The sequence below is a fragment of the Panthera onca genome, chromosome F2 (assembly GCF_046562875.1).
Source record: "Panthera onca isolate mPanOnc1 chromosome F2, mPanOnc1 haplotype 2, whole genome shotgun sequence".
In the NCBI taxonomy this organism is placed as follows: Eukaryota; Metazoa; Chordata; class Mammalia; order Carnivora; family Felidae; genus Panthera; species Panthera onca.
The window spans coordinates 74,617,932-74,644,374 of record NC_138356.1 but is presented as its reverse complement, the minus strand read 5'-3'; the positions used below and the strand labels follow the sequence as shown (position 1 = coordinate 74,644,374).

The window sequence follows — 26,443 nt, the reverse complement described above, 5'->3', positions numbered from 1 at the left end:
CCCAAGGTCATGGCTGGGCTACTGCAAGAATGCAGGTGAAAGTGCAAAGCCGTCTGCACCTCACAGCCCTGGTGCCAGCCGTGTTTGTGTGCACACGAGTACCCACCACCCTCGGCCGGTGAGAAGCCCTTGGGGGGAAGACCCGGCTTTTCCCGGCCGGAACAGGAAGAGGACGACTCTGGAGTTAGATCTGGATTTGCGTTCTGCTCTCTCTGAGCCGCGTTCTTGTCTGAATAAATAATAGATAATGGATGATGATCCCTGCTTCATAGGGTTGTTTGAGGATGAACTATTTCCTTGAAGGCTCCTAGGTTAGATTCTGGCACACAGTGGGGTCTCCCCACTGGTGTCCTTTCGATCTAATCAAGAGTCGTTGAGCCCTTACTGTGGACCACTTTCCTAGGCACTGGAGATAAAGCAGAAAGCAAAACAGATAAAGTCTCAGTGCTCGTGGGCCTCGCAGTCTAGTTGAGGAAGAAATACAGTAGATAAACAAATATTTAACACATCAAGGGGTGTGAATGCGGAAGATGGGGCGGGGGGTAGGATAAGGAAGAGAGAGAGAACGTTCGGGATACGGCTGCCCTTTCCACCTGAGGGGTCAAGCAAGTTCTGTGAAGAAGCAGACCCTGAAGGAGGTGAGGCGACGAGTTATCTGGAGAACCTTCTGGAAGAGGGAACAGCCAGTGTCAAAACACTAAGATGGGAGCGTGCTTGGCATAGCTGGGGAACACCAAAGCCGTCAGTTGGGATTAAGCGGAGAGAGCAAGGCGGGTAGCAGGAGGTGGGGTCACAGAGTGAATAGGGGTCTGCATCGGGTGGTGGTCTTTCAAGGACTATGACTTCCTCTGCAGGAGCTGAGGCCACCGGAGGGCTTTGAGTAGGAGGTGGGGGTGACAGGATCGGACCTAGTGTGAAGGGATAGCTCTGGCCACTGTGGTCCTCATAGACCGCAGGGGGTGCAGGGAGCCGGTTGGGGGGCTGTTACGAAAGTCCTGGAGAAGGATGGTGGCATGGCTCAGGGTGGTGGCAGAAGAGACAGTGAGAGGTGGCTGGATCCTGGACGCACTTGGAAGATAGAGCCAACCAGATTTGCGGACAGAATGCCGGCAGGGTGGAGGAGAGCCGAGTGAAGGCGACCTTTAGCCTGCAGCCTGGCACACAGAAGCAGGATCGCTGTTCAGTGAGATGAATTCAGCAGGAGAACATGCACGTTGGGGCGGGACGCAGGGGAGTCGGCAGCTCCTTCTGGGTGTGTTAGGAGCTGGGACTTGTAAGACGTGTAAGTGACGATGGCAAATAGACTGTGAGCCAAACCAGTCTAGGGCCCCAGGGAGAAGCCCAGGCTGGGGGTGTAAGGCAGGGCTGGAGGCACACGTTCAGGAGACAGCAACACATAATGGCATCGGAAGAGAGACGCTAGCTTCAACTCCGACCGTCACTATGTCCTGCTCCCTCTCGGTTCCCCGCATCAGCACCCGGATGGGTTCCCGGCAGGACCAGGCTCACAAGATCACAAGATCACAAGATCAGGGGCTGCGCTAGCACATGTTCAGAGGAGAATGATCGGAGAAGGGAAGTAAGAGAGGGAGGCTCTAACCAGGAGTAAATGTGCCCAGGGCGGCACTGGCCCGGGACGGGGGTTTGGATAACAGCCGTGGAACAGGGCCGGCCGCTGCTCCGCCATGCCCTCGGAGCGCCTTCCCTATTCTGGTGCCCAGGCTCAAGGGCACACTTTCCCAGCCACGTCCTGGTCTGGGCCGTGAGCTCCCATCAGCAGACACAACCTTTCTTTGGGCGTGCGCCCAGGAAACATCTTCTTGAAAGCCTCAGAGGGAAAGTCAATGAGAGGATGGAAAACGCATTGTTGAGGAGGGACCCCAGCCCTCTGGATCCAGGCTCCCGGCTGGGTGGGTGGGGGGCTCAGATTTTCAGGAAAGAGCCGGGAAACTCTCTGACATGCTACAAGAGAGCACCAGGGAAGACCAAGGTGGCCACGTGGCCACATAACCCTCTTACAATGGGCTGGCATAATCAGATAATACAGATCAGGGCTGCCCTCTGGGCCACCACAGCCCCAAATTCGTAAGAGCCCGCAGCCCCCAGGTCGTGGAGGCTTTTCCACTCCGAGTGGAGGGGTCCCAGGACCTGCACCCCCCTATCTAGGGTGATCCCCAGGCTCCTGGGAGTATAAAAGTAGCCCTTTCTCTCTCTAAAGTCAGAGATGGCTGGCATAAATTGTCAGCACGCAGTCCAAAGAATCAGAGCTGTGTGCATATTGTCTCTCCGGCACAAAGATTCCCACATCCCCGCAGGGCAACATAAAATGAGGGGTTGCATGGAAAAGGGGCCAGGCCAGTGGCCATTTCTGTCCACTGTGCCCATGCCACAGGGCATCGTCTCCAGCGCGGTGCACCCCGGTGGCGCAGCACGAATCTAAAAACACTCATTTCTTTCCCATGCTTTAAATTTGTTACGTTTCCACGAATCTTTTGCAGCAATGCCGCATATTAGTACAGGAGCACGCCTGTGCATAATTTCTACTAAAATGATTCCACTTACTACTTTTGAACTAACGAGGGGCTAGATCAGAAGTCATCCAAAGACCCGCGACTTGAGAGAAGAAAGGCTGGGGCCAGTGGTGGAGAAGGGGCACCTTGTCAGGGCTTCCTGAGTGTTAGTCTGGTTCAATAATTAAGTTGCAGCCCCTTGAAATAAGGGCCGTGTTATACGCGGGTGCTCGGCAGAAAGATATAGAAATGGACGCAGAAATGGATCAGAAATGTAAAAGTTCTTTCTCAACTGGACAGAAGCTAACAGTGACTAAGTGCTACACACACACACACACACACACACACACACACAGTACTCTCTCCATCTACACACATACCTCTATATACACATATTATTCACATTATATGTAGCATATATACATATATACATATAATATATGCATATGTGTGTAGTAATATTAGTATTATTTAAAATTTTTTTAATGTTTATATCTTTTGAGACAGAGAGAGAGAGAGAGAGAGAGAGAGCAGGGGAGGGGCAGAGAGAGAGGCAGAGGAGAATTCCAAGCAGGCTCCACACTGCCAGCACAGAGCCCGAAGTGGGCTTGAACTCACGAACCACGAGACAAACTCATGACCTGAGCTGAAATCTCGGACGCTGAACCGACTGAGTCCCCCAGGGGCCCCAAGTAATATTAAATTCATAATATTCTTGTTCACACTGCCATCTCTTCTGAGATAGCCAATGTTCGTGCTTGCTGTAGGTAGAACTTTCCACCCTATAATCCTTTCAGGAAGAAACATAAAACTACGCGCATTTACATATTTACAGATGCGTACATGCTGGCTGTTTTAAAAAAATACGGACGCTACCTTAATTTCACGTTGCTCCCCAATACGTTTTGTTTTCCACTTAACGGCACATCACACGTACCCCATCACACGTCTCCCTCAAGTCAGGAGAGATGTATCCGGTCCGTCCCTCCCACCTCCCGCGTCATAGTTTACAGTTTGTGTGCAGCTCAACTCAGGCCACCATTGCTCCGTTAATGCACATTTGGGTTGATTCCAACGTTTCGCCACAATAATTAACGCCCTGATAAATACTCTTGTATGTATATATCAGGTCAGAGTGGTGTTTTTACTGCTGTGAGACAGATTCCCCTGAGTGAGACATATTACCGGAGGGAACAGAATAATCCGAGGCAATGCAGGACGCCATTAGGCTGCATGAATGATTTTTTTTTTTTTAAATTCCAGTTACGCCGCCTCATATTCAATGGAGCCAGACAGTGCCCCGTGTTGAGTGCCTCTTCTCACTGTGTTTCTTTTGCACTCGGCAGTCACCATCCCGGGCTTGGCAGCCTAAAGGGTGCGTCAAGAGTGGCTTGACGAGGCCGGCCAGAGGAGAGCCTACCCGGCCTCTTTCAGGGCCGGCCACTTCGTGGGGAGGGCACCTGGTCAGAGCAGGAAGTGAGTGTTCAAAGAGACAGAAGACTGGGGCGCCTGGGTGGCTCAATGGGTTAAGCGCCTGACTCCTGGTTTCGGCTCAGGTCATGATCTCATGGTTTGTGAGTTCGAGCCCCGCATCGGGCTCTGTGATGACAGTGCAGGGCTTACTTGGGATTCTCTCTCTCTCCCTTTCTCTCTGCCCCTCCCCTGCTCACACTCTCTCTCTCTGTCTCACAAAATAAATAAATAAACTTAAAAAAAAAAAAAGGGACAGAAGACCTCACAACTGTCTCTCACTTTGCTGTGTCTCCAAGCAGCCATACGAAGCGGCCTTTGCCAGGTGCAGGGTATGACCCCGCCCAGCTTCCCCAGGTAAGAAAACCCATATGGTGTTTGGGCTGCCTTGCCAGGATAGCAGAGGGCACCCTTTTGTCCTTCTCCAGCCCTCAGAGGGACAAGCATCCCTCATGGAGCAGGGGCACCCACAGCCTGGAAGCCCGAAGCTCACAAGCTCCTCGGTCAGCCTCTGCTCGCTGCTTCCCGGGGCGATGTGCTCACAGATGGGGTTTTGGATGTGGAGGCGAAGACGTCTGTGTTGCTCACAACCTTGCAAGTGTCTTAGGTCCAAAACGACTCCACCCATTACCATGTCCCACGGTCCTTATGCAGCCTGTGCCCACAGCAGTTTTTTAGCGATTGGTTTGTAAATGAGCAAGTAAGTCCATGACTCTGGGCCCCCGGTCAGGCTTTAAGGACCAGAGTCACTGGGGCACAGTCTTTAGGGGACCTCTGAGGCTCTGCCCCGCCTACCTTCACGGCTTTCGCTCTGTTGATGAGCCCGTCATCTTGAGAACTCCCAATTAGCAGATCGACCTTCGTCCGCGGAGACCTCTGCAGTGCCCTGGCTGGAGCCTCGCGGAGGTACTGGCCGTCAACCACAGGACCCCAGTAGTGGAAAGGGCCACTCACGGCCAGGAGCTACATTGGGTGCAAAGGGAGGCCATTATGTGTATGGATTTTATCCTTTCTTTAAAAAAAATGGTTCTAGAAGAATCAGTTGCATTGCTTCACCCGGTCGGGTTTTAACCATAATGGATGCTGACGCTGGCTATCCGTCCGGGGCCTTGTGGGGAAATCGGAGGAAAATGACAAGAACAACAGGTAGGAAGGACGTTGGGCCACAGCCAACAGGAAGGCAAGTATCGCTCTGAGCGATGGGTGGTCCGCAGGGAGCTGTCCAGGGTTTCCGTGCCGCGGTGAGGACGGATCCACAGGGAGGAATGGGCAAGCCTGAGCCCGTAGGTGTGTGTGAGGGAGGCAGGACACCGACTGAGGGACGGGCGGTGGCCAGAGACAGGACCCAAAAGGGAAATTCATCAGCTCTAGCCGCTGTCTCACTAGCCCACGCCTGGGGGAGCTGGGGGTCAGACCTGCTCCGGGTCGGTGGGTCCGGGCCCAAAGCTGAAGGAATCAAGCCCTTGGCTGAGATGACAACAGAGCTTCCTGCTACTGTCCCCTTCATCAATGTCAGGGACAGCCCGAGACTGTGGGCTGGAAGCAGGGTCTTCGGAGTCTGGAAAGGGGAGCGCACAGCTGTCCTATCTAAGAGGATGGGCTGGCCCCGATCCACTGCAGCTGTGACCACAATGCTTAATCCGTGTGGCTGTCACCTGACACCGTGCCACCACGGTCCCGGCACAGGTGAGACCCTTCGCACGCGTCACTTCATTTTATCTTCCCAGTGTATAAGGCCCCTATTGTATTTTGTATTTATATCTTACAGATTAAATCCAATGTGCAGCCAGTTCTGTCCACCTTCCGTGCCCATGTTTGGTCCATCACATACTGGGCCCGGGCACGGTGCTGGGGTCAGGAATGTGCATTCCAGTTCCGGCTGGTCATCAGCCTACCGCGTGGCCTTGGGTGGGTCAGGTGTCCCTTCTAGGCCTGGTTTTCCACTTGTAAAAGATTAGAGAGTGTCCCTCCCCAATGCGCATGCAGGTGCCCACCTTGGTCTGGGCGTCATTAAGGACGCTAGCAGGCTTCTGGCGGAGGCAGGACACCATGTCTTGGATGGACGAGGGGGGGCAGCCGACCTCCTCTGCCAAAGCAGCTGCCTGCTGCCGAGCCCTCTCCTGGCTGATGACAGCAGCTGGGGAGAACGCGGAGCCACCCTGGAAGAGAAGGCAGACTCAGGACACGTAGTCTAGATGTTCTCCTTCCCACCCCAGCTCGGCCCGAGACCTCAGGGCCACATCAGGGCTCTGTATCTTTCATCCACACTTGGAAGTCCCAGGACCCTTCCCATGGATGTCCACAGGCATTTGGGAGGTCAGGACGGATCAATATCGTATCAACATGCTGTGTGATCACGAATGAATGTCTCTCCGGGCCTCAGTTTCCTCACCTGTGAAGTGCGGGCACTGGACAGAGTGATCCACTGAGTCAATTTGTATATTAAGGCCGAGGACCAATGGTGGTTGAACAAGGACAAGGACCAGAACTGTCCTGTGCGAAGAGAACTGTGGGGCCACGCCCTGCCCCACCTCCCAGGTCTCCTTAAATAGCATGTTTCCTGGCTCAGTGAAGATAGAATTAGACTTTGAAATAGATGCCCACCTAGAAGGTGATGGAAACGCAGTCACTGTACAAGTGAATCGTGCCTGCAGAGTTTGTGCAAATCTGTCAGATGCCGGCTTGCTGGGAACATTTCCCTTCTAGGAACACGGCTGGTGGCAATGGCAGGAGGTCCATCCGCCCTGCCTGGACTGTTGGTGGGACCGGTCATCCGCCCAGGGCGGAAGAGGTGGGCTGAGTGCCTCGACTGGGGTGCAGCCCCAGGGCCCTTCGTCTGCGGTCGAGCACTCTGATTCTTAAGAGCTTCCCCCGCTTTATCTCGTGAATCCTCACAAGAGCTAGTAAGTTAGCTGCTGTTATTGTCCCCCTTGTCACAGATATGAAAACAGAGAAACAGGGAAATTCAGGAACTTGCCTAAAGCCACAAATGCTGTCAGGGGCCGAGCCAGCCCGCGGATCCAGGCAGCTGGGCTCCAGAGTTTGTTAGGCTCCGGGACCCCAGGCAGAGAGTTTCCAGTTCCCTGACCCAGCTCTGTACTGAGGGGCCTGGGCCGGACGGTACCACGTACTGGCTGCCTCCAGCCGCCTGCCAGGTACCAACCCTCCTGGGAACTCTGTGTGCCCGTCTCACGCAACCTCTGCAACACTAATACGAGGTAGGTACGACTGGCAGTCCCATTTTGCAGGTTAGCAAACTGAGGCTCCAAGAGGAAAGGGAAATTCTCATTCACTGAGCACCTAATATGTACCAGGAACCGGGAGCTTGGCAACGAAAACTAATAAGATAGCTAACATTTACTAAGTATTTGCTGAATTTCGGGTAGAGTTGTGAGCACTTCATACATATTAACTGATTAAATCCTCTCCACAACCCCCAGAGGTAAAGGTTATTTCCCCCTCTGTCTCAGAGAGGGGGAAATCCAGGCACAGAAAGGCTCAGGATCTTGCCCAACATCACGCAGCTGGTGACCGGCAGAGCTAAGACCCCAGTCCAAGCAGTCCGCCTTGGCCATGCTCTAACCCCCACCCCCTACATTAGGCCGCACCTGTTTTTATATCCAGAACAAGATGCTGTGTTCTTGAGTCGAACCATACGTACCCTCTCACTCCAACGTAAAGACAACACTGATCTGGCTGGCTCCACAGAATACGTTTCCATTCTAGACCCTACCCTGGGCTAAAACGTCAGAAACAAAAATCAGCAGAAATGCAGAAATGGGTATACCGAGGCCGCCGCTGTCACTGGGTCTCTGAGAGGATGAATAAAGTAGTGCAGAGGAAGGCCTTCTGGAAGCTGGACAGCAAGGTGCCCGTGTGCACCTGAGTCATTGGTGCTGTTCGCCCTTGTGTAAAACAGACAATAGATAGATGCCCAGAGGGGAGGAGACCCATCCTCCGGAGATCCCTGCTGGACACAGTACCTGAAATAACAGAGCGTGTTCCAGAACCGCCCCCAGGAGGTCCCAGGGGTCTCTATGTCTCACAGTCAGGACTGAAGGTCATGGGCAGAGCATGGGCATGGCAATGAGGCCAGGCCATCCCTCGGGTAGGGCTGGCAGCTGAGGGCAGCACTGGGTGGGGCAGACACCCAGAGGGCGGGGAGAGGGCCGGGGGCCGGGACTGGTTCTGGCCGCCAGGAGGGTTGAGGCTCCGCGTCTCAGAAGCCAAATGCGGTCTGACGCAGCTGAACACGGTCCCCAGCCTGCTGCCGACTCCACATGGTGACTTCACAAGTCACCCAGCACCTCTCCCTCCCGAGTACCTTGGCCGCGGTGGTATCGGCACCACGTGCGCCCCCCGAGGGTGAGATGTCCAAGAATCAGAAGGGCGAACCCTGGTGGAGTGTGTGCCCGTGCGCGATGGAATGTTCCTCGCGTGTCCTCAGCATTTTACGCATATTAGTTGGTGCCTCACCACCATCGCATGAGGCGGATGATATTATCGTCTCCTTTTATGGATGCGGGGCGCGGGACGCAGAGAGGCAAACGACTTGGTCAGGGTCACAGGACTGGGTGGAGACAGATGTGGAATCTAAATGCAGGCAGTCAGGCTCCGTGGCCAAGCCTTCAGCCACCCGGTCAGCCTTTCACATACACCTGGCAGCTTCTTGATGAAAGGTGGAGACATTACTACTCTACTTAGTTGTCCAGACCAAGGAGGAACCTTGTGGCCAGAGTCAGGGGTGAGGCCAATTTCAACCCCAGCCCAGAGAGACGAAAGCCTGTAGGGTGTGGATCCTGTCGGCAGCAACGTACCCTGGTCCCTGGGAGCCCTTCCGGACAGCTCCGGGTCACTCAGAATGGGGCTGGCTGCTTGGTCCCCGCACTCAAGATAGGGAGGGGTCCTCTGCATTGGTTTTCTGTCTTCAACCCATTTAGGGAAGCTCAGAGGCTCTTGTCATCAGTGGGGTTTGCTACGAAACACACAAAGCAAGCTTCCTGCACCACTAATCTCCAGCCAGCAGCTTGCTCTGAGTTTCAGCATCGGTGACACACAGAGTCCGAACGCCTGAGCTCGTGGTGAGAATAAGTAGCCATGAAAGTCAAACAACCGGGCAGCCCAGAGCCAGAACTCAACCACGGTGATAATACATAAGGGTCCAGATGACTTAGCCCACGGGTTTATCTCTTCAATGACGAGGGGTCCAGCTTTTCGGAGAGCCACCGGATCTGATTTGTCTTAAGAGAACACACACACACACACACACACACACACACACACGCTCGAGGTATAAAAGGTCAAAGACCCATGTTCTTTTTTTTTTTTTTTTAATGTTCATTTGTCTTTCAGAGAGAGAGACAGAGTGTGAGTGGGGGCGGGGCAGAGAGAGAGGGGGCGACACAGAATCCAAAGCAGGCTGCAGGCTTCAAGCTCCCGGCACAGAGCCCGACGCGGGGCTTGAACCCACAAACCGCGGGATCGTGACCTGAGCCGAAATCAGGTGCCCAACTGACTGAGCCACCCAGGAGCCCCACAGTCCCGTGTTCTAAGTTGCACATTGAGCTGGTAATCTGCTGGCTGCTGAGGTGGGGCCGCTGAGCCCAGCTTCACCCGCAGGTAGGCCGTGAGGACACAGAACTCAGGGTGGGGGCCTCGAATGTTTTCAGCACCGTGTGCAACTATAAAAAGCCAGGGCCCCCGATACTGTCAGGAAGTGGTTAGAGGCGTGGGTTACAGCAATGCTGCGTGATGGCTTAGAGAACTTTCCTCTCCCTCGAGTGTGTCGACCTCATTGATCTTGCTGAAGGAGATGTCTTTCTTCATGGAAAATCACTGGTTAAGCAAGTCAACGGCCGGCTCAGCCCTTGCTTTAAAGCATCCGGTTGGAGCAGGGCATGGCGTGCAGAGCTGCACGAAGAACAAGGGCTTTGGGGACAGAGCCAGGGACACCGCCCGGGCCTGTCTAGAGTCCGCAGACCAGGCCGTCAGTCCCGCCTGAACCTGGCAGAAGAAATCAGGTTCACACGTCGGCCCTGGTAACTGCTGATGAAGTGGCTCAGGGCAAATGACTGGCATCTGGGGGCCTTGATTTCCTCATCTGAATGGGAATGACAAGCCACACTCTAAGGGTCACTAAGGACATGCTGAAGACGGTGGGTGACCTCCGCGTGGTGAATGGTGCAGTTAGCACCGTGAGGGCTGGAGGAGCCCTTGTAGGGTTTGGAGGCAGCAAAGTCTTTGGCCTCTGGGCCCCGGGCCTACGCTTATGTAAGTCTGACCTAGCTATTAAAGGGCAATGAGTTTCTGTTTGGGGTGTGTGTGTGTGTGTGTGTGTGTGTGTGTGTGTGTGTTTTAACCTTTAAAATAGTGCAGAGCAAAACCACGATCGCTGACCACTGCTTTTTCTCCCTGAAGCCTCTGAACATCATAAGGGACCTTGACCTCCGTCAGCCATTACAGTCATCTCAGACGCAGGACCTGCTCCTGTCCAAGCACACAGATGGAAACACACAGTCACAGACAGAAAGATACATTCACAGTATAGTCACACACAGACACACACACACACACAAAGACACATTCACGCATTCTGTCACACCAGACACACACACACTCGGGAACACGCACGGTCGTGGACAGAAACGCACATATACACACAGACACACACTTGGGTATACACAGACATACAACCACACACACATACACGTCAGACTTTCTTGAAATAGACAGCCACTCTAGGGGAGGGGGGTCAGATGGCAGATGGGTTCAGGGGACTGATTAACCACATGAGCTAGAGAAGAAAGGAAATGGATCCCAAGTATCCCGGCACCCCCAGAACAGGGTCTGGGACCCAGATAAGTAGGTTTTGAGTTAGTGAGCCAGTGACTATGAGTGAGGGGATGGATGGATGGATGGATGGGTGGATGCATGGATGCAGGGACGGATAGATGGATGGATGGACAGATGGATGGATGGATGGACAAATGGGCAGATGGATGGATGGATGGATGGATGGATGGATGGATGGATGGGTAAATGGATGGGTGGATGGATGGATGGACAGACGGATGGATGGATGGATAGACGGATGGATGGATGGATGGATAGACAGATGGACGGATGGATGGATGGATGGATAGACGGATGGACGGATGGACAAATGGGCAGATGGATGGATGGATGGATGGATGGATGGGTAAATGGATGGGTGGGTGGATGGATGGATGGATGGATGGATGGACAGGTGGACAGACGGACAGATGGATGGGCCTATTTTTTCTCCTGAGTGAAAAGGAGCATTTGCATCGAGGCGTTATGAGGAGTAAATTTGAGAGGAATCCAGCCCAAGCAAGAGACGAATTTCAGAGGGTGGTCAACCATAGCTTCTAGGACAGCAATGGAGAGTCAGGAAAGGCTCTTGCCCAGGGGGTTGCAGAGAGCCTTTTAGGAATGCCACCGAATCATTTGTCTTTGCAGCCTTGGTGCCGAAAACGGTGCACAGCACTCCGCAGGCTCTCAGATGGATGGGCCTATTTTTTCTCCTGAGTGAAAAGGAGCATTTGCATCAAGGCGTTATGAGGAGTAAATCTGAGAGGAATCCAGCCCAAGCAAGAGACGAATTTCAGAGGGTGGTCAACCATAGCTTCTAGGACAGCGATGGAGAGTCAGGAAAGGCTCTTGCCCAGGGGGTTGCAGACAGCCTTTTAGGAATGCCACCGAATCATTTGTCTTTGCAGCCTTGGTGCCGAAAACGGTGCACAGCACTCCGCAGGCTCTCAGTAAACTACTGGGCACCGGAGCCTCCCGAAGACGCACTCCTGACGACAGAGGTTGGGATGGCTAGTCCTTCACCCCCGGAGTCTAACACGGAGCGTGTGCGCTGGAGGCCTCCCCTAGACATGGATCCAGCAGGATGGGACTGGAATGAATGGCCGGATGGTCGGCTGGCAGGCTGAGCGGGATGACGGGGAGAGAGCGGCGCTGAGGCGGGGAGCCCACCAGGGTCACAGGGTGTGAAGAGATAGCAGGAGGCATGAGCCAGGTGTCACTTCAACTGCTTGGCACCAGCTCCCCTCCTGGGAAGGGGCTCGACACAGAAGCCACAAGAATGGTGCAGACAGATGAACTGGGGGACATTACTGAGCTGCCCAGGCAGCTCCAAGAGCATTCTGGAAGCGAAGGCAGAGACGGACTTTGCTTAAAGCCTCCATACACGCACATCGGTGCTAGTAGCCTCCCTAATGTTTTCTACACTGAAATCACCTTCTTAATCCCCCAAAAGCACAAGTTTTACTCTAACTTGTAGGACTTGAGTTTGGGCAAAACTTCAAAGGGATTATAGTGAACACAACTTCCACACTGACATCTTAGTCTTAGGGCGTAAGAGCACATCTCTCCCTCCTCTTTGTCCTCAGGAATCAGCAGGTCTTGGTTTTAGCTGGTGGAAGGAAGCCCAGAGAATTTGAACGAGGGGGAAAAAAAGGGTGTATCTTTGGCCTTGCTCACGTCCTTCGAAAATCATCAGCTCCAGTGTTGCTGTTCTCTTGAAGGATCTTAACACTAGATCCTGGTACAAATCCCAGCCTAGGAGGGCGTGTGAACGGAGGCTCAGTGGGGGTCCTTCTTCTTTGGTGAAGAAGTGTGGGTGTGTAGAAAACACTCCACCTGTTTAAGCCTCAGCCCCTCGGCTGTAAAGCACCCGCCTCACACACTTGCCGCAAGGGGTTCGTGAAATGCGCTGGGTACCGAACCGGTGCGGAGAAAATGCCCTACCGGCTCCTGTTACCTCTATTGCCCTTAAGCTCAATTAGCGCGATCAGGGGACAACCACACGTCCACGCTGCATTGCTTAATTCTAATTGCCACTCTTCTTTTTGTTTTTTAAAGTTTGATTATTTATTTTGAGGAAGAGAGAGAATAAGTGGGGGAGAGGGGCAGAGAGAGGGGCGGGGACAGAGGATCGGAAGCAGGTTCCGTGCTGACAGCAGAGAGCCTGACGTGGAGCTCATGAACCCTGAGATCGTGACCCGAGCTGAAGTCAGACGCTTAACCGATTTGGCCACCCAGGAGCCCCAACACTGCCGCTCTTTTTAAACCTTTGAAAACAACTTTCAGTGTACGAAAGTGGGGTAGTCCTTCAGAAATCACGGCTCATTGCAAAAGTCAAAAAGTAGCCTGATTTCTCTGTGGTTCAGGGAACTGAGCAGGAGGCAAGTCTTCCTGTCCGGATGCTTCCTCCCTGTTGTGGGGTATCTGCCGGGCCCTGCTGGGCCTCTCAGCCTCCCCCTGCCTCCATCCTTCTATCTTTAAATTATATAAACTTTTTGGGGCACCTGAGTGGCTCAGTCGGTTAAGCGTCCAACTTCAGCTCAGGTCATGATCTCACGGTTCGTGGGTCCGAGCCCCGCGTCGGGCTCTGTGCCGACAGCTCAGAACCGGGAGCCTGCCTCGGATTCTGTGTCTCCCTCTCTCTCTGCCCCTCCCCTGCTCGCACTCTGTCTCTGTCTCTGTCTCTCTCTCAAAAATAAATAAACATTAAAAAAATAAGATAAATTATATAGACTTTCCAAGGGAGGGGGAGGAGAATTGAACCTTTACAGAGCACCTTTTAAAAGCCAGGTCATTCCTGCGCATTTTCTCACGTGATCCCCACGATAACCTTGTAAGTATTACCATCCCCACTTTATAGATGGAGAGACTGAGGCTCAGAGTGGGTAGATAATTTGTTCAAGGTCTTGGCATGAAAGTAGCAGAGCCAGAGATTACGAGGCTTGCTGTTTCGCCCTCCACTGCACCATCTACCACTAAAAACAACGCTAACTAAATACAGCACAGACCCTTATTTTCCATGCCACTCATGTGTGGCTGGTGACTGGTGACTCAGAAGCAAGGTCTTTGCAGGGGTGTTCAGGACAGTGAAAGCTGGGAAGGTCTGCTTCTCCCATGGAAGGAGTCAGACACAAGAGACACCACTTTGAGTTGCTTTGACACGCATTGACAACTGTACCACATTCTGTGTTATATAGAGCTCTCGCTTACATTGTCTTAAATACCCACAACCACCCTATGAGGCAGAAAGAACCGATATCACTTAAAAGGAAACTACGCTACTTATGTAATCATTCTCTTGTCCATTCCCCACTTATTCAAAAAGAATTGGGGGTCTACTCAAGAGACAGTGTCAAAGAAGCTTAGTAACCTGCTAATACCAGGGGAAAGGGGTAAGAAGTCAGTTGTTTGGTTTCTTTTTAATCCCAAGATGCTGTGGCTTTCCCATGATGCCATGCTGCCTCCATTGATGGCAGAGATCATGAGGAATTCATGGGCATCCTTTGCCCTCTCACCCATTGCCTACTGCCCCCACTAGGGTCTTGATATAGCCCAGCTGTATCAATTCCCAGAATCCCCTATTAATTCAAGGCGAGGGAGTGGCGGATGAGTTTTATTGGCTTTTTGTACCTTTCAGAATATTCTATGTTTGCTTCCAATGAACTTATGTGGTATTTGTAATTAGAAAAAAATTAAATTACATTGAAAATATTAATTCTATACTAAAATATAAAGGACTCGCGTCAAGAAGAAGGCACTCATTATCGCTTAACTGCATAAGCCGATCAGTGGGCAAGAGGCATGGCCAAGGCCATCTAAGAACACTGCAGGGGCACTGAGGGTGGAACAGAAGGAGGATCCCTGAGGGAGAAGGGAGGCAGGCCTGACTAAGAAGGGTGGTCCCCAAAACCAGCCTCACTGTCATCAAAGCCTTGCCAAAATGCCAAATCTCTTTGTGCCCTAGAAAAAGCCTTTTGGGATGAGCACTGGGTGTTGTATGGAAACCAATTTGACAATAAATTTCATATATTGAAAAAAAAAAGAAAAAAATATCCTAAAGTACAAAAAAAAAAAAAAAGAAAGAAAGAAAGAAAAAGCCTGGCGTGCATGGTCCTGTATCCACTGGTGTTACCTTAGTTTATTTAAACACAACTTTTGGAATTTTTTTTAATGTTTATTTTTGACAGAGAGAGAGACAGAGACAGAGACGGAGCATGAGCGGGGGAGGGGCAGAGAGAGGGAGACACAGGATCGGAAGCAGCCTCCAGGCTCCGAGCTGTCAGCACAGAGCCCGACGCGGGGCTCTAACTCACAGACCGCGAGATCATGACCTGAGCTGAAGTCGGATGCTCAACCGACTGAGCCACCCAGGCACCCCAAGAACTTTTGGAAGTTTTAGAGTAAAAATCGCAGCACAAAAAATCCACAATGGGAAATATAGGTGAGCAACACAAAGAAAATTACACGTAATCCTCCCACTAAAGGAACACCACTGTTAAATACTGTCAGTGCGTGTGTGTGTGTATATATATGCATGCATGAATACTTCTGTCTATATATGTATATGTAGGAAATAAGTGAGCTCACACCGGTGCTGAACCCGTATTTTTCACCTACGAGTCAACCGTGAATATCATTCTGTCCTGTTGCCTATTCAGTTACGAGACTGTTTCTCAAGCCATTGTGCAATCAGGTACTTTGCTAGGGAGAGTCATAGGGAGGGCAGGAACAACGGAAGGCTGTGGAATCTGACAGAATTGGATGAAAATCCCAGCTCTGCTTCATAGACGTTTGACTGGAGACTCTATCCTCAGCTATCGGAAGGACTAGAATGATACCGATGGCTTCCCCGCAGGATTGTTGTGGAAGACAAAAGATGCTTTGCATTGTAATGGTGGAGTATGCTACCAGCTCTGTGTATTCAATAAACGATAGCAATGATTGTTTCCAGTTTTGCGACCTTCTGGACAAAGCTGCAATGGACATACACCGTTACAGCTAAATCTATTCACATATCCTGGATGATTTCCTCATACAAAGGCATTAGGAGGTCAGAAAGGACGCTTTTCTTCTGACAGATCATTAAAAAAACGTGTTGCACGAGCTGCTCGCCCGACATTTAATGGTTTCTCACTAAAGAGACACTGTGTGAAAATATTAAAGGCAAATATTTGTGCACGATGTATCATACATATGTGATGAACATTTATATAGGTTTTAAAGCTTTGTGTCTCGGCATCTACAGCTGTGTTGAGAAAATGGTTTTATTGAGATGTAACTTACGTATCGTACAGTTTGCTCACTCAAAGCAAACGGTTCAGCGGTTTCTAGCTATATTCACAGTCATGCAAGCATCACCAGGATCTAATTTTAGAATCTGTTCATTGTCCCACAAAGAAACCATGAACCCATTAGCTGTCATTCCCCAGTGCCACCCTCACACCCAGCCCCAGGCAACCACTAATCCACTTTCTGTCTCGGCAGATTTGCCTGTTCTGAACATTTCATAAAAATGGAATCGCGCAACATGTGGCCTTTTGTGTCTAGATCCTTCCACTTCATCCACGTAGCACCACTTTGTTCCGTTTTATTGCTGAATCATATTCTATGGTAGACGTCTACCCTATTTAGCTTATCTTTGCATCCGCCAGTGGACATCTGGGTTGTTTACACTTTTTGGCGATTCTAAATAATGCTGCTATGAATACGCATGTTCAGGGGTGTGTGTGTGTGTGTGTGTGTGTGTGTGTGTTTTCAGTTCTCTCAGTTGTGTACCTAGGGGTAGAATTGCAGGGTTACGTGCTTCCCCTATTTCGACCTCCTGAGAAGCTGCCGAAATGTTTCCTAAAGCAGTTGCACCACTTTGTACCCCCACAAGCAGTGTGTGAATGCTCCTACTTCCCCACATCCTTGCCAGTTCTTATCATCTCAAAAAGTTATTAGTAGTCCAGCAGTCCTAGCGGGTATAAAGTGGTATTTCGTTGTGGTCTTGATTTTCACTTCCCTAGTGTCTGATGACGTTGAGTATCTTTCCATGTGCTTATGGGCCATTTGGACATCTTTGGAGACATATCTATTTAGCCCCGTGGCCCATTTTTAAATGGGTTTATTTGTCTTTCTCTTATTCAGTTAGAAGTGTTCTGTGTATATCCCAGATACAGGTCCCTTGTCGAATAGATGATTTGCAAATGTCTTCTCCCAGTCTGTCTTTTCCACTTTCTTTTTTTTTTTTATTTTTTAAACTTTTTAATGTTTATTTTATTTTTGAGAGAGAGACAGACAGACAGAGAGAGAGAGGGCATAAGCAGGGGAGGGGCAGAGAGAGGGGGAGACACAGAACCTGAAGCAGGTTCCAGGCTCTGAGCTGTCAGCACAGCTGACATCTCATGATGGCAATCTCATGATGCCATCTCATGATGGCAAGATCGTGACCTTGAGCTGAAACCAAGAGTCGGACGCTTCACCGACTGAGCCACCTAGGGGCCCCAGTCTTTTCCAGTTTCTTAATGGTAGCTTTTGTAGCTCAGAATTTTTAACATTGATGAAGCGCAGCGTTAGCTCTTTTTCTTTGCCGCTGGTACCTTCGGCGTCATAGCTAAGAACCCACCACTTAATTCAAGGCCCAGGGGCCCCGCTCTGCATTCTGTATAGAAATAGTTTTGAAACACTTTTGGTTTTTCACGATGAGCTGCCAAACTGCCCTGCAGGGAGGCTGTACCTTGGCGTATTTTATTTGCAAACTTCGATTCCCCACTGACTGTGTCCACACTGTCGGGAGCTGGATCCGGGCTGTTTGTCTCCACAGCCACCGCTCCGCCAGCATCCATCTGCCAGAGGGAACGGGGATGAAGGCGGATTTCTGGACTCTTCCTCCCTTCTCCAGCCTCCGTGGCAAACACTGGCCTCCAATGTGGCTCGGCCATACACCTGTCCCTTTTACCTGTGGAGGCCTCGCCTGGGCATTTGTCGGGAGAGCCCTCCGAGGGGACACCTCGCAGACACTTCTTCAGCTTGGGAAGGGGGAGGAGCCGGGCCGTGGCTCTGCCCTTCAGATCAGAGCTTGCTCTCCTGTCGTGTTTTTTCCTCCAGGTTCCTGCAGCCTTGCCAAAATGCCTTTTTCTGTCTGTCACAAACATTACACCTAATTGCCTCAGTCACCTTCTGGCTGTCAGAAACCATTTAAATGCTTGCCACTGAAAAGTACCGGTTTCCCAGGCAAAGCTATCACCCTTTAAAAGGGACACTCTGTGTGATAGCTGAGGCAATGACAGGCCCCTTATTTCCACGGCATTTAGAATGCAGGGACGCTCTCCGTCCGTCCTCAATCAGCAATTCATCCATCCGCGTTGGGTATAGGTGGCTTTTTAAAAATAATTTCGTAATTAGAGCTTGCAAAAGTGCCTGGATGTTTCTTTCTATGTCTTCCTGTAGCTTTGTTTTGGGGACCAGCTGGGCCAGCGCACGGGGTAGAAGACAGGGAAAGCGTGGGCCCTGGAAGATTATACACACTCAGAGACACACACACAAAGACACATTCACGCATTCTGTCACACCAGACACGCATACACTCGGGAACACGCACGGTCGCAGACAGAAACGCACATATACACACAGACACACACTTGGGTATACACAGACATACAACCACACACACATACACGCCAGACTTTCTTGAAATAGCCACTCTAGGGGAGGGGGGTCAGATGGCAGATGGGTTCAGGGGACTGACTAACCACATGAGCTAAAGAAGAAAGGAAATGGGTCCCAAGTATCCCGGCACCCCCAGAACAGGGTCTGGGACCCAGATAAGTAGGTTTTGAGTTAGTGAGCCAGTGACTATGAGTGAGGGGACAGACGGATGGATGGATGGACAGATGGATGGACAGATGGACAGATGGATATATGGATGGATGGACGGACGGGTGGACAGATGGACAGATGGACAGAAGGATGGATGGGTGGATGGATGGATGGATGGATGGATGGACAGGTGGACAGACGGACAGATGGATGGGCCTATTTTTTCTCCTGAGTGAAAAGGGGCATTTGCATCGAGGCGTTATGAGGAGTAAATCTGAGAGGAATCCAGCCCAAGCAAGAGACGAATTTCAGAGGGTGGTCAACCATAGCTTATAGGACAGCGATGGAGAGTCAGGAAAGGCTCTTGCCCAGGGGGTTGCAGACAGCCTTTTAGGAATGCCACCGAATCATTTGTCTTTGCAGCCTTGGTGCCGAAAACGGTGCACAGCACTCCGCAGGCTCTCAGTAAACTACTGGGCACCGGAGCCTCCCGAAGACGCACTCCTGACGACAGAGGTTGGGATGGCTAGTCCTTCACCCCCGGAGTCTAACACGGAGCGTGTGCGCTGGAGGCCTCCCCTAGACATGGATCCAGCAGGATGGGACTGGAATGAATGGCCGGATGGTCGGCTGGCAGGCTGAGCGGGATGACGGGGAGAGAGCGGCGCTGAGGCGGGGAGCCTCACAGCTTGGAGTTGAACTGTGACTTCACCACCTTCTTATTTTTTGGCTTTGAAGAAATTACATCTCTACACCTCAGTCCCTGAGCTACAGATTACCTGCCTCACAGACCTGTGGCGAGGGGTGCAAGAAAGGCACTGTGTGAGCAGCTCTGCCCAGCTTCCTCTGCTTCTACCAATGTTAGTTCTGTGGATACGACCAGCACGACACCTGCACACCCGCCCTTCATTGCCCAGGACCACCTCGCACTACCCTGAAACCTTGGAAACAACTCCCAGTGTAGAAAAGCGGGCAAGGGCATGGATTTAGAAACCAGAAAGACTTGCGTTCGAATCCCCGCTCTGCCATGTGGTGGCTTTGTCATTCCGGGCAAATCGATTCACCTCACCGAATTCGTTTCGCAAAGGTGGGATCTTGTCCACACCTCTTAGGTTTGTCGTGCGGGCCGGTGGGGTTGACACGCGCATGGCACCAAGGGCAGCTCCTTGCCCAGCACTGTATCCTTGTACCTGAGGTCAAGGTGGAAGGACAGAGGTTGAGGGAGGTGACCCCACAGGTGCCTGTGCTGGGAGAAAGCTGGCCCAGAATGGAAGCCTGGCCTCCTCAATTTTCCTGAGTCACTTGTTTTCCCTGCTGGGTTTGACTCCTGCAGCCAGCCATGATGTGTGAATTCCGCCCCAAGAAACAGGAGGGTCCGGAAGATTGTGCAACCTAGCAAAGACTTCTGGAAGTGAGAAAGTCACGTCCAGTGACTCTTTTCCTCCCAGTCCCCTCCGGACTGCCTCCCTCTCACCATTTCGCCCTTCCTTTACTTTCTTCTCCCTTCCCTTCCTTCAGCAATGCCACTGGCCGGCTCCCGACCAGGACAAAGGGCTCAGGACACCTGCCCTAGAGACGTGCACTGTGTGTGTGGTCTGAGGTTCTGGTGAACACCCGTGGCCTTGAGAGTACAGGAGAGGAAGTGGTTGACTCCTGGGCCCGAGGGGGTCAGGGCGGCCCCTCAGAGGACAGCACACAAAGGGCGTGACCTGGGCTGTCCGGATGGCATCAGTGGTGATTGAAGCAGAGAGTGGGAGAAGAGCAGAAAGGAGACAGGCCTGGTACTCGCCCCTCCCCGGAGGGGTCTTTGTCAGAAGGGGAACCTGGACGAAAAGCAAGACCAGGAGGCCAGGCACCGGCCTAGAAAGGCCTTCCCGTGTGCCATGTGCAAAGGGAGGAGTCAGGGAGTCCCCGGGGATTCAGCTAGAGGGTGCTGGAACCGGGTTCCAGGTTGGAATCCTTGAGCCGGCCACAGCGGTGGGGGGAATGGGCCGCAGGTTAAGCGGGCTGTCCGGGGCTCCCACCCAACATCCACACCGGAGAGGTCACGGTGGACACGCTCTTTGGGGTTCCTGAGGGGAAACTGTGTCTGCTTGACCAGCTGGACTGAGACCCTCGGTCCTGGCCTTTCCTGGTGTCTGTATCTTCAGGCCTGAGCCTCACACGCCAACCCTGCCCCGTGAGGCCTCCTGCGTTTGGATGGGCTCAGCCTTTTCCACTGTGGTGGCTATTTCTTTGCCTTGTATTAGCCCCAGCGGGGTGTGAGGTGTGAGCCCAGCCCCCACCCTGAACACAGGGTGGCCCTGACAGCCCCTGGGCCCTCAATTCAAGGAGACCCACTCCCCAAACCTTCCCAGGCAGGCACTCCCAGGGGACTCTGGCTAAGGTGTTGATGCACCTCTATGAGCTGAATAGGCAAAGCCTCTGAGTTCCTGCTCCTGCTGAGCTCCTGGAGTCCATTTCACATTATTTCCAACATCATCCCCTTCTGATGTGTCAGGTGGAAACAGATAGAAATTATTAGAGCTATAGGAAAACTGCACAGAACATGGGCATTGGGATTGGAGAAATCGTATCGAATCTTGCACTGACAACTTGGCAAGTGGCCTTACTCTCTGGGTCTTGGTTTCCCCATCTGTAAAATGGGCATATTGGGTCTCAAGGTGTAGCATCCAGAGCATGGGCCATGGGGTCCGCGAGTCCAAGCTCAAGTCCAGCAATCCTTCTTAGCGCTGTGTGTCTTTAGAAGAGTGATTTAAGTTCCCTGGGCCTCAGTTTCCTTCATGCAAAATGAGGGCAAGGAGAGGATTCGCCTCATTCGTTTGTTGGGGAGAATTCATGAAACAACATGTGAAGTGTTATATACGTTAGGTTTCTTATAAGTAGAAGCAATCACTGGGGCTCCCGGGTGGCTCAGTCGGTTAAGTGACCGACTCTTGGTTTCGGCTCGGGTCATGCTGTCCTGGTTTTGTGGGTTCGAGCCCCGCATCAGGCTCTGTGTTGGCCGCGCGGAGCCTGCTTGGGATTCTCTCTCTCCCCCTCTGTCTCTCCCCCTCCCCCACTCGCTCTCTCTCAAAATACATAAACTTAAGAAAAAAAAAAAAAAGAAAGAATCATTAAGCTCATAATTGACATTTCAAAAGAGTTCTTCCAAAAATGAAGTGAGCTAAAGCACTATCCAGAGTGTAGTTGTTATTTATAATGGTATTGCTACTCAAACTAAAGTGAAAACTAGGGAAATATTCTCCAGTCGAAAGAAGCCTTCCGGGGTTGAATTTCGCTTCGGCCAAGGATATTTTAAGCCACCGAGCTCGCCTGTCCCTCCCTGTCCTCCTCATCCAACGCACGCCGCTGCATGTAATTAGTCGTGGCTCAGCGGACAATGAAGTAGATGCCGGCTAACAATTTCACACGCGTCCAGGCGCCGATGAATGGATGACACCGCCGTAAATTACATCTCGGCCGGCTCTGAGCTTGCTCAGCTTTAGATGACGGCAGCAGGATCTTGTCGTGAGTACAAAAGCACATCGCACAGAGGCGTTAAGGCGTCACAGGATGAGAGCGTTGGAGGGGACGCTAGGGGAAGCCATCATCATTCTGTCACGGATCTTAACCTCACCGGGGGGCTAGTAAGGCACATTCAGAGGCGGCTGGGCCAGTTTCGTCACTGTTATGTTTGAGGAGATGAAACTGCCAGGGCAGGGCAGTGAAGGGGCCTCACTCCGTTCGAGAGGGGAGGCTGATCGCAGAGGCCTTATCACTGAATGTCCGGCCAGCTATTTCGGCTGTTCCCCGGGGACGCAGACGGCTCGGATGCTGTGAGTCTATTATCAGGATAATTCCACGCCTGGCCCCCTTTGGACGGCAGATGCTGCCGGGAATCAGAGTGATTAAGGCCTTAAGGAAGTTGTAAGGGAGGGGAGGGGTTTTTTTAAATTATTTTTTATGTTACACCTGCTCCCTCTGTCCTTCCCTCCGGTTTTCCCTCCCCTCTCCCCTTACTTCCTTCTAGTAATAGGTAAAGGTTGCTCTGGCTATGGAAGATGCTAGTACCAGGCGCTGATCACTGACAAAACAGGTGGCTCCCTGCCTTCATGGAACCTATAGTGTTTGAAAGTCAGACCAGCATGGAGATGGGAAAATGAGGGTGTTCTAGGAGAGACCCTTGAAAAACTTCTCTTCCTGGGGCCTGACTCCACCCAGCAGCAGCACGACCGACTCTTCCCTCTCATGGGAAGACTCCCACGGGCCTTTGTTCTTGAGCAGAGCTCACAAGGACCTCGGTGCCCCTCCCAGAAGCCGGACTGTATATTTGCACGGGCAAAGATAACATGTGGCCTTTCAAAATTCCTTGTTAAGATCTCTCTTTGCTCAGAAACGATGCCTGTCTCCTTTATGTTTCTGTTAGAGTCCTGGTCTCCCGAAGGAAGTGCACAAGCCAGTCCGCTGGGGCACCAAAAGAAAATTCCAGAAAATATTATTTAACTAGTCTTACACTTCGCACATATTTTTCTGTTTATAACGTGTATATTAGCAGCGTCATCTGCCTATATAATTCATGACTAAATGGGCATATATGGGGGTGCTTACTCAAAACTCTTACTGTCTGGGTGCACGACTGAAAGTTTGGAGATGATCATACTAGAAAACGGGAAGAGGCCCTTTTCTAAGTGGGCTGAGGACAAGCGAGTCCAGCTGGGACGTCGCCATAGACCCACAGTGTCTGCTCTGCTCCTAGGAACAATAACGATCGGCAAACTTCTTGCCTCTGGGATAGCTACCGGTCGAGGCTCAGCTACAGGCAAACAGTACCAAAGATGTTGTCATCCCTCTTCCCCACCAATGCCGAATGGCATGAGCCAGTCTGGGGCCCCGACCATTTGTATAATCAAAGAATCCCACTTCTGAGCAGAGGACAAGAGCAGGGGAGACGTGGCCTGGCCCCACCTTTTGCAGGGAGTGAAGGGAACACAGGCCCTTTGACCAGCCTCTGACTCAGTAAGATAAAAGGATCAAAGCGTTGGCTGGGGCCCCAACAGGAGACTCATCCCTGATTCTGGCAGATCCTAAAGTGAGGGGAAAGCCATTCTAGGTCAGTGGAACAACAGGAGTAAATTCAGAGGCAAAACCCGGCAGAGCCTGTCCAGGCGACTAGAGAAAGAGGCAGGTAGCTGGGAAGGCAAGTTGGGGCAGGACCAGATGAGGAGTCCACACAATGCTCCTTAAGGATGATGGCGGGGGGGGCGGGGGGGGGGGGCTATGGAAGGCTGGGGCAAAACAGGACTGAGACCGAGCTGATCTGAGGAGAAGCCATTTGTCAGCCTGTCCCAGCTGCAAGGAGGTCACAGGAGGCAGTATGACAGATGAGCGAAAGATACGGAAGTCGCTTCCAACTCCAAAAAAGATGTGACTGAAGTCATCTCATAGTGAAAAAAAAGAGAGAGAGAGAGAGAAGGCACAAAATGAACATCCCGGCTGTACCACCAAATGTCTAGTTTTGATGGATAACTCTCATGTTCAAGGTTTAGCTGAAAGTCACCCCTCTGTCCAGCCTTTGGCTTGCCTGCAAACCCCAGCCATTCCCGCTGGGTTCCCTCATCTCTGTTATCGCCATCACGCTGCCCTGGCATCGTGGTTTATTCCCAGCTCCTATTTGACTCACGCTGAGCTACTAGATGGCAGGGCATATGTCACCGTCACCCTTGTCCCCCTAGAGCTTAGCCTCATGGCTGACCCGAGGTTAACATTCATTTAATATATTACTCATCTAAATAAGTGAGTGACCGAGTTAGATCTAGGAAATAAAAGGGTTTGCACATCGGTGCACCTAGAGGAACTTTGTAAAGAAGGCCAAGCTGCAAAGGCTGAACTTCCTGAGCTCTGAGCAATGCGTTGGCCTCTTTATCAACCCTCCACAGAGCTGGGAAGTGGTGCCGTCTCCCCCGAGGCGGGACTGGAGGGCTAGGTTGAGCAATGACCAAAGAGAACAACTTTAGTGAATCAACACGTTTGTGCAACTCGTCCCAGCAGAGAAGCACGGTGAGAACAAAGCTTTCACTTTTCTCTTTCCTAAGAAGGCTGTCAAGTCAAGAGGCCTCTCTGGGAAACACACAGACTCCGAGGCCACACAGGCCTCACTCCATCTGTAGAATTCAGCCCATCGAGATGGACCACTTCTCCAGCTTTGGAGATGGTTCCAGAAATAAAAGCAACTGCCATCTCTGGAGAAACAATAGGGTCTGATCTCTCCCAGATGATGTCCATGGTTGGCTTACCGTCTTCCCCGGAGGTGAAGACTCAATATTCACAATTAGGTGCTTTTGTTCAGAAGGTATTTATTTATTTATTTATTCATTTAATGAGAGGTAATTATCGGTCATCGCTTTGGGGGCAGGCCAAGGTCACGTGTTACACATGCACCTGCCTTCCCAAGCATAGGCTCCACTTTAAGGGAAAGGGAGACACTCGTATGTGTGCCTCGTGCCGTGCTAGGTAGTCTGTACGCATTTTCCTGTGGACCCTGAGACCTAGAAAGGCAGTGGGATTAGTAATACCTGTGCGTGGGCATACGGCTCTCAAATATCTTGAACCCCCTTCTCTTGCTCGTGACTCCCATATTCACGTGTCCCTATTCCCATGAGCAGGTACAACTCCAAGGGGTGTTCTGAGGAGGGAGCAATTACCTTTGGTTGGGGCCGGGGGGGGGTCTGGAAATATGTATGAACAAGGTGAGCTCTGGGATGGGTCTTGCAGGGGCGGGGGGGGGGGCGTCCCACACAGGTTGGGGAAGGGCAGTGGTGAAGTACATGGTGAAGAGGCGGGAGGCCTGTCTGAAGCGTAGAGGGAAACGTCAGGTTCTTACAGTGGAGGGGGCGTGGAGGCCTTGAATGGTGATGCTGCCGTGGGAGGGAGGGTAGAGAACAAACGGCGAGGAGCACTGAGTGCCAGGAAAAGGGATGAAGTTGGTCCTGTGGGAAGCAGGAATCTTCAGCAGGTGCTTGAGGAGGACACGGGGCTGGAACAGTGTGAGGGAAGCCGGGGGCCGGGGGAGGGGGGCGGGAAGCCCCTCTGCAAGGCCAACAGAATAGTGACAGTGAGCTCACCTCCATAGCCTGTCGAGCTGGACCTGGGTGGTGTCCTTCATCAGCTGGGGGCTGTAGGGCAAGTAAATTAAACCCTAGGAACCTTGGTCTCTTCTGGCAAAGTCTGGACATACAGACCACTCAGGAAGAATAAACAAGGGCCATAAACAAGATCCGAGTCTCTTTCCCACCAACCCCCCCATGTTAATTCCCTTTCTCTTCTTCCTGCTCCTTGAACGTCGCACACACTCTCTGCCCAGTGCTTCCCCCAACTGTCCTTCCTCCTGATCTTCATGTTGGTGTCATTCTGGGCTCATTTCAAAGTTCTCTTCCAAGGTGCGAGTTCCCCTTACTGTCCCCTTTCCCTTGGGTGATTTCTATGCCATCAACTGTTCACATCTCTAACTCAGCTCCTAGAGCAGTGCCTAACACACAGAAGGTGCTCGACAAATATTTGCTGAATGACTGACTGACTGAGTTGCTTATCCAGCTACAGAAGGGGCATAAACTTGGTTCTCAGAGAACTTCTAGTTTGCATGGGATCTTGAAGTTCATCTGGTTTCACCCTTTTAAATACGAGAATCCCTTCTACGGTTTCATGGCGTCCAGCACAATGCCTTCCATTGGGAATATGCTCGTGTAACTTCCCTACGAAGTGGGCCAGCCTACACTTGACCGTCTCCACTGAGAGGGAGCTTATGAGTTCCTGAGGTCTCCTTTCTCATCTTCTAGCCTTTCCAACACTAATGG

General features: G+C 51.7%; 2 protein-coding genes across 2 annotated transcripts in view; one reads left to right on the top strand and one right to left on the bottom strand.

Moving 5' to 3' along the window:
• The window catches only part of TG (thyroglobulin), a 254,995-nt gene that overhangs the window by 31,636 nt on the left and 196,916 nt on the right, over positions 1 to 26,443 (bottom strand). Inside the window, exons 42-43 of the mRNA XM_078441635.2 lie at positions 5,975 to 6,139; positions 4,776 to 4,943 (exon numbers count right to left, since the gene is read on the bottom strand). Coding sequence (XP_078297761.2) covers positions 4,776 to 4,943; positions 5,975 to 6,139 — 333 coding nt within the window. The remainder of the gene's footprint in view (positions 1 to 4,775; positions 4,944 to 5,974; positions 6,140 to 26,443) is intronic.
• Positions 1 to 26,443, top strand: part of SLA (Src like adaptor) — an 88,786-nt gene that overhangs the window by 23,426 nt on the left and 38,917 nt on the right. The window lies entirely within an intron of this gene.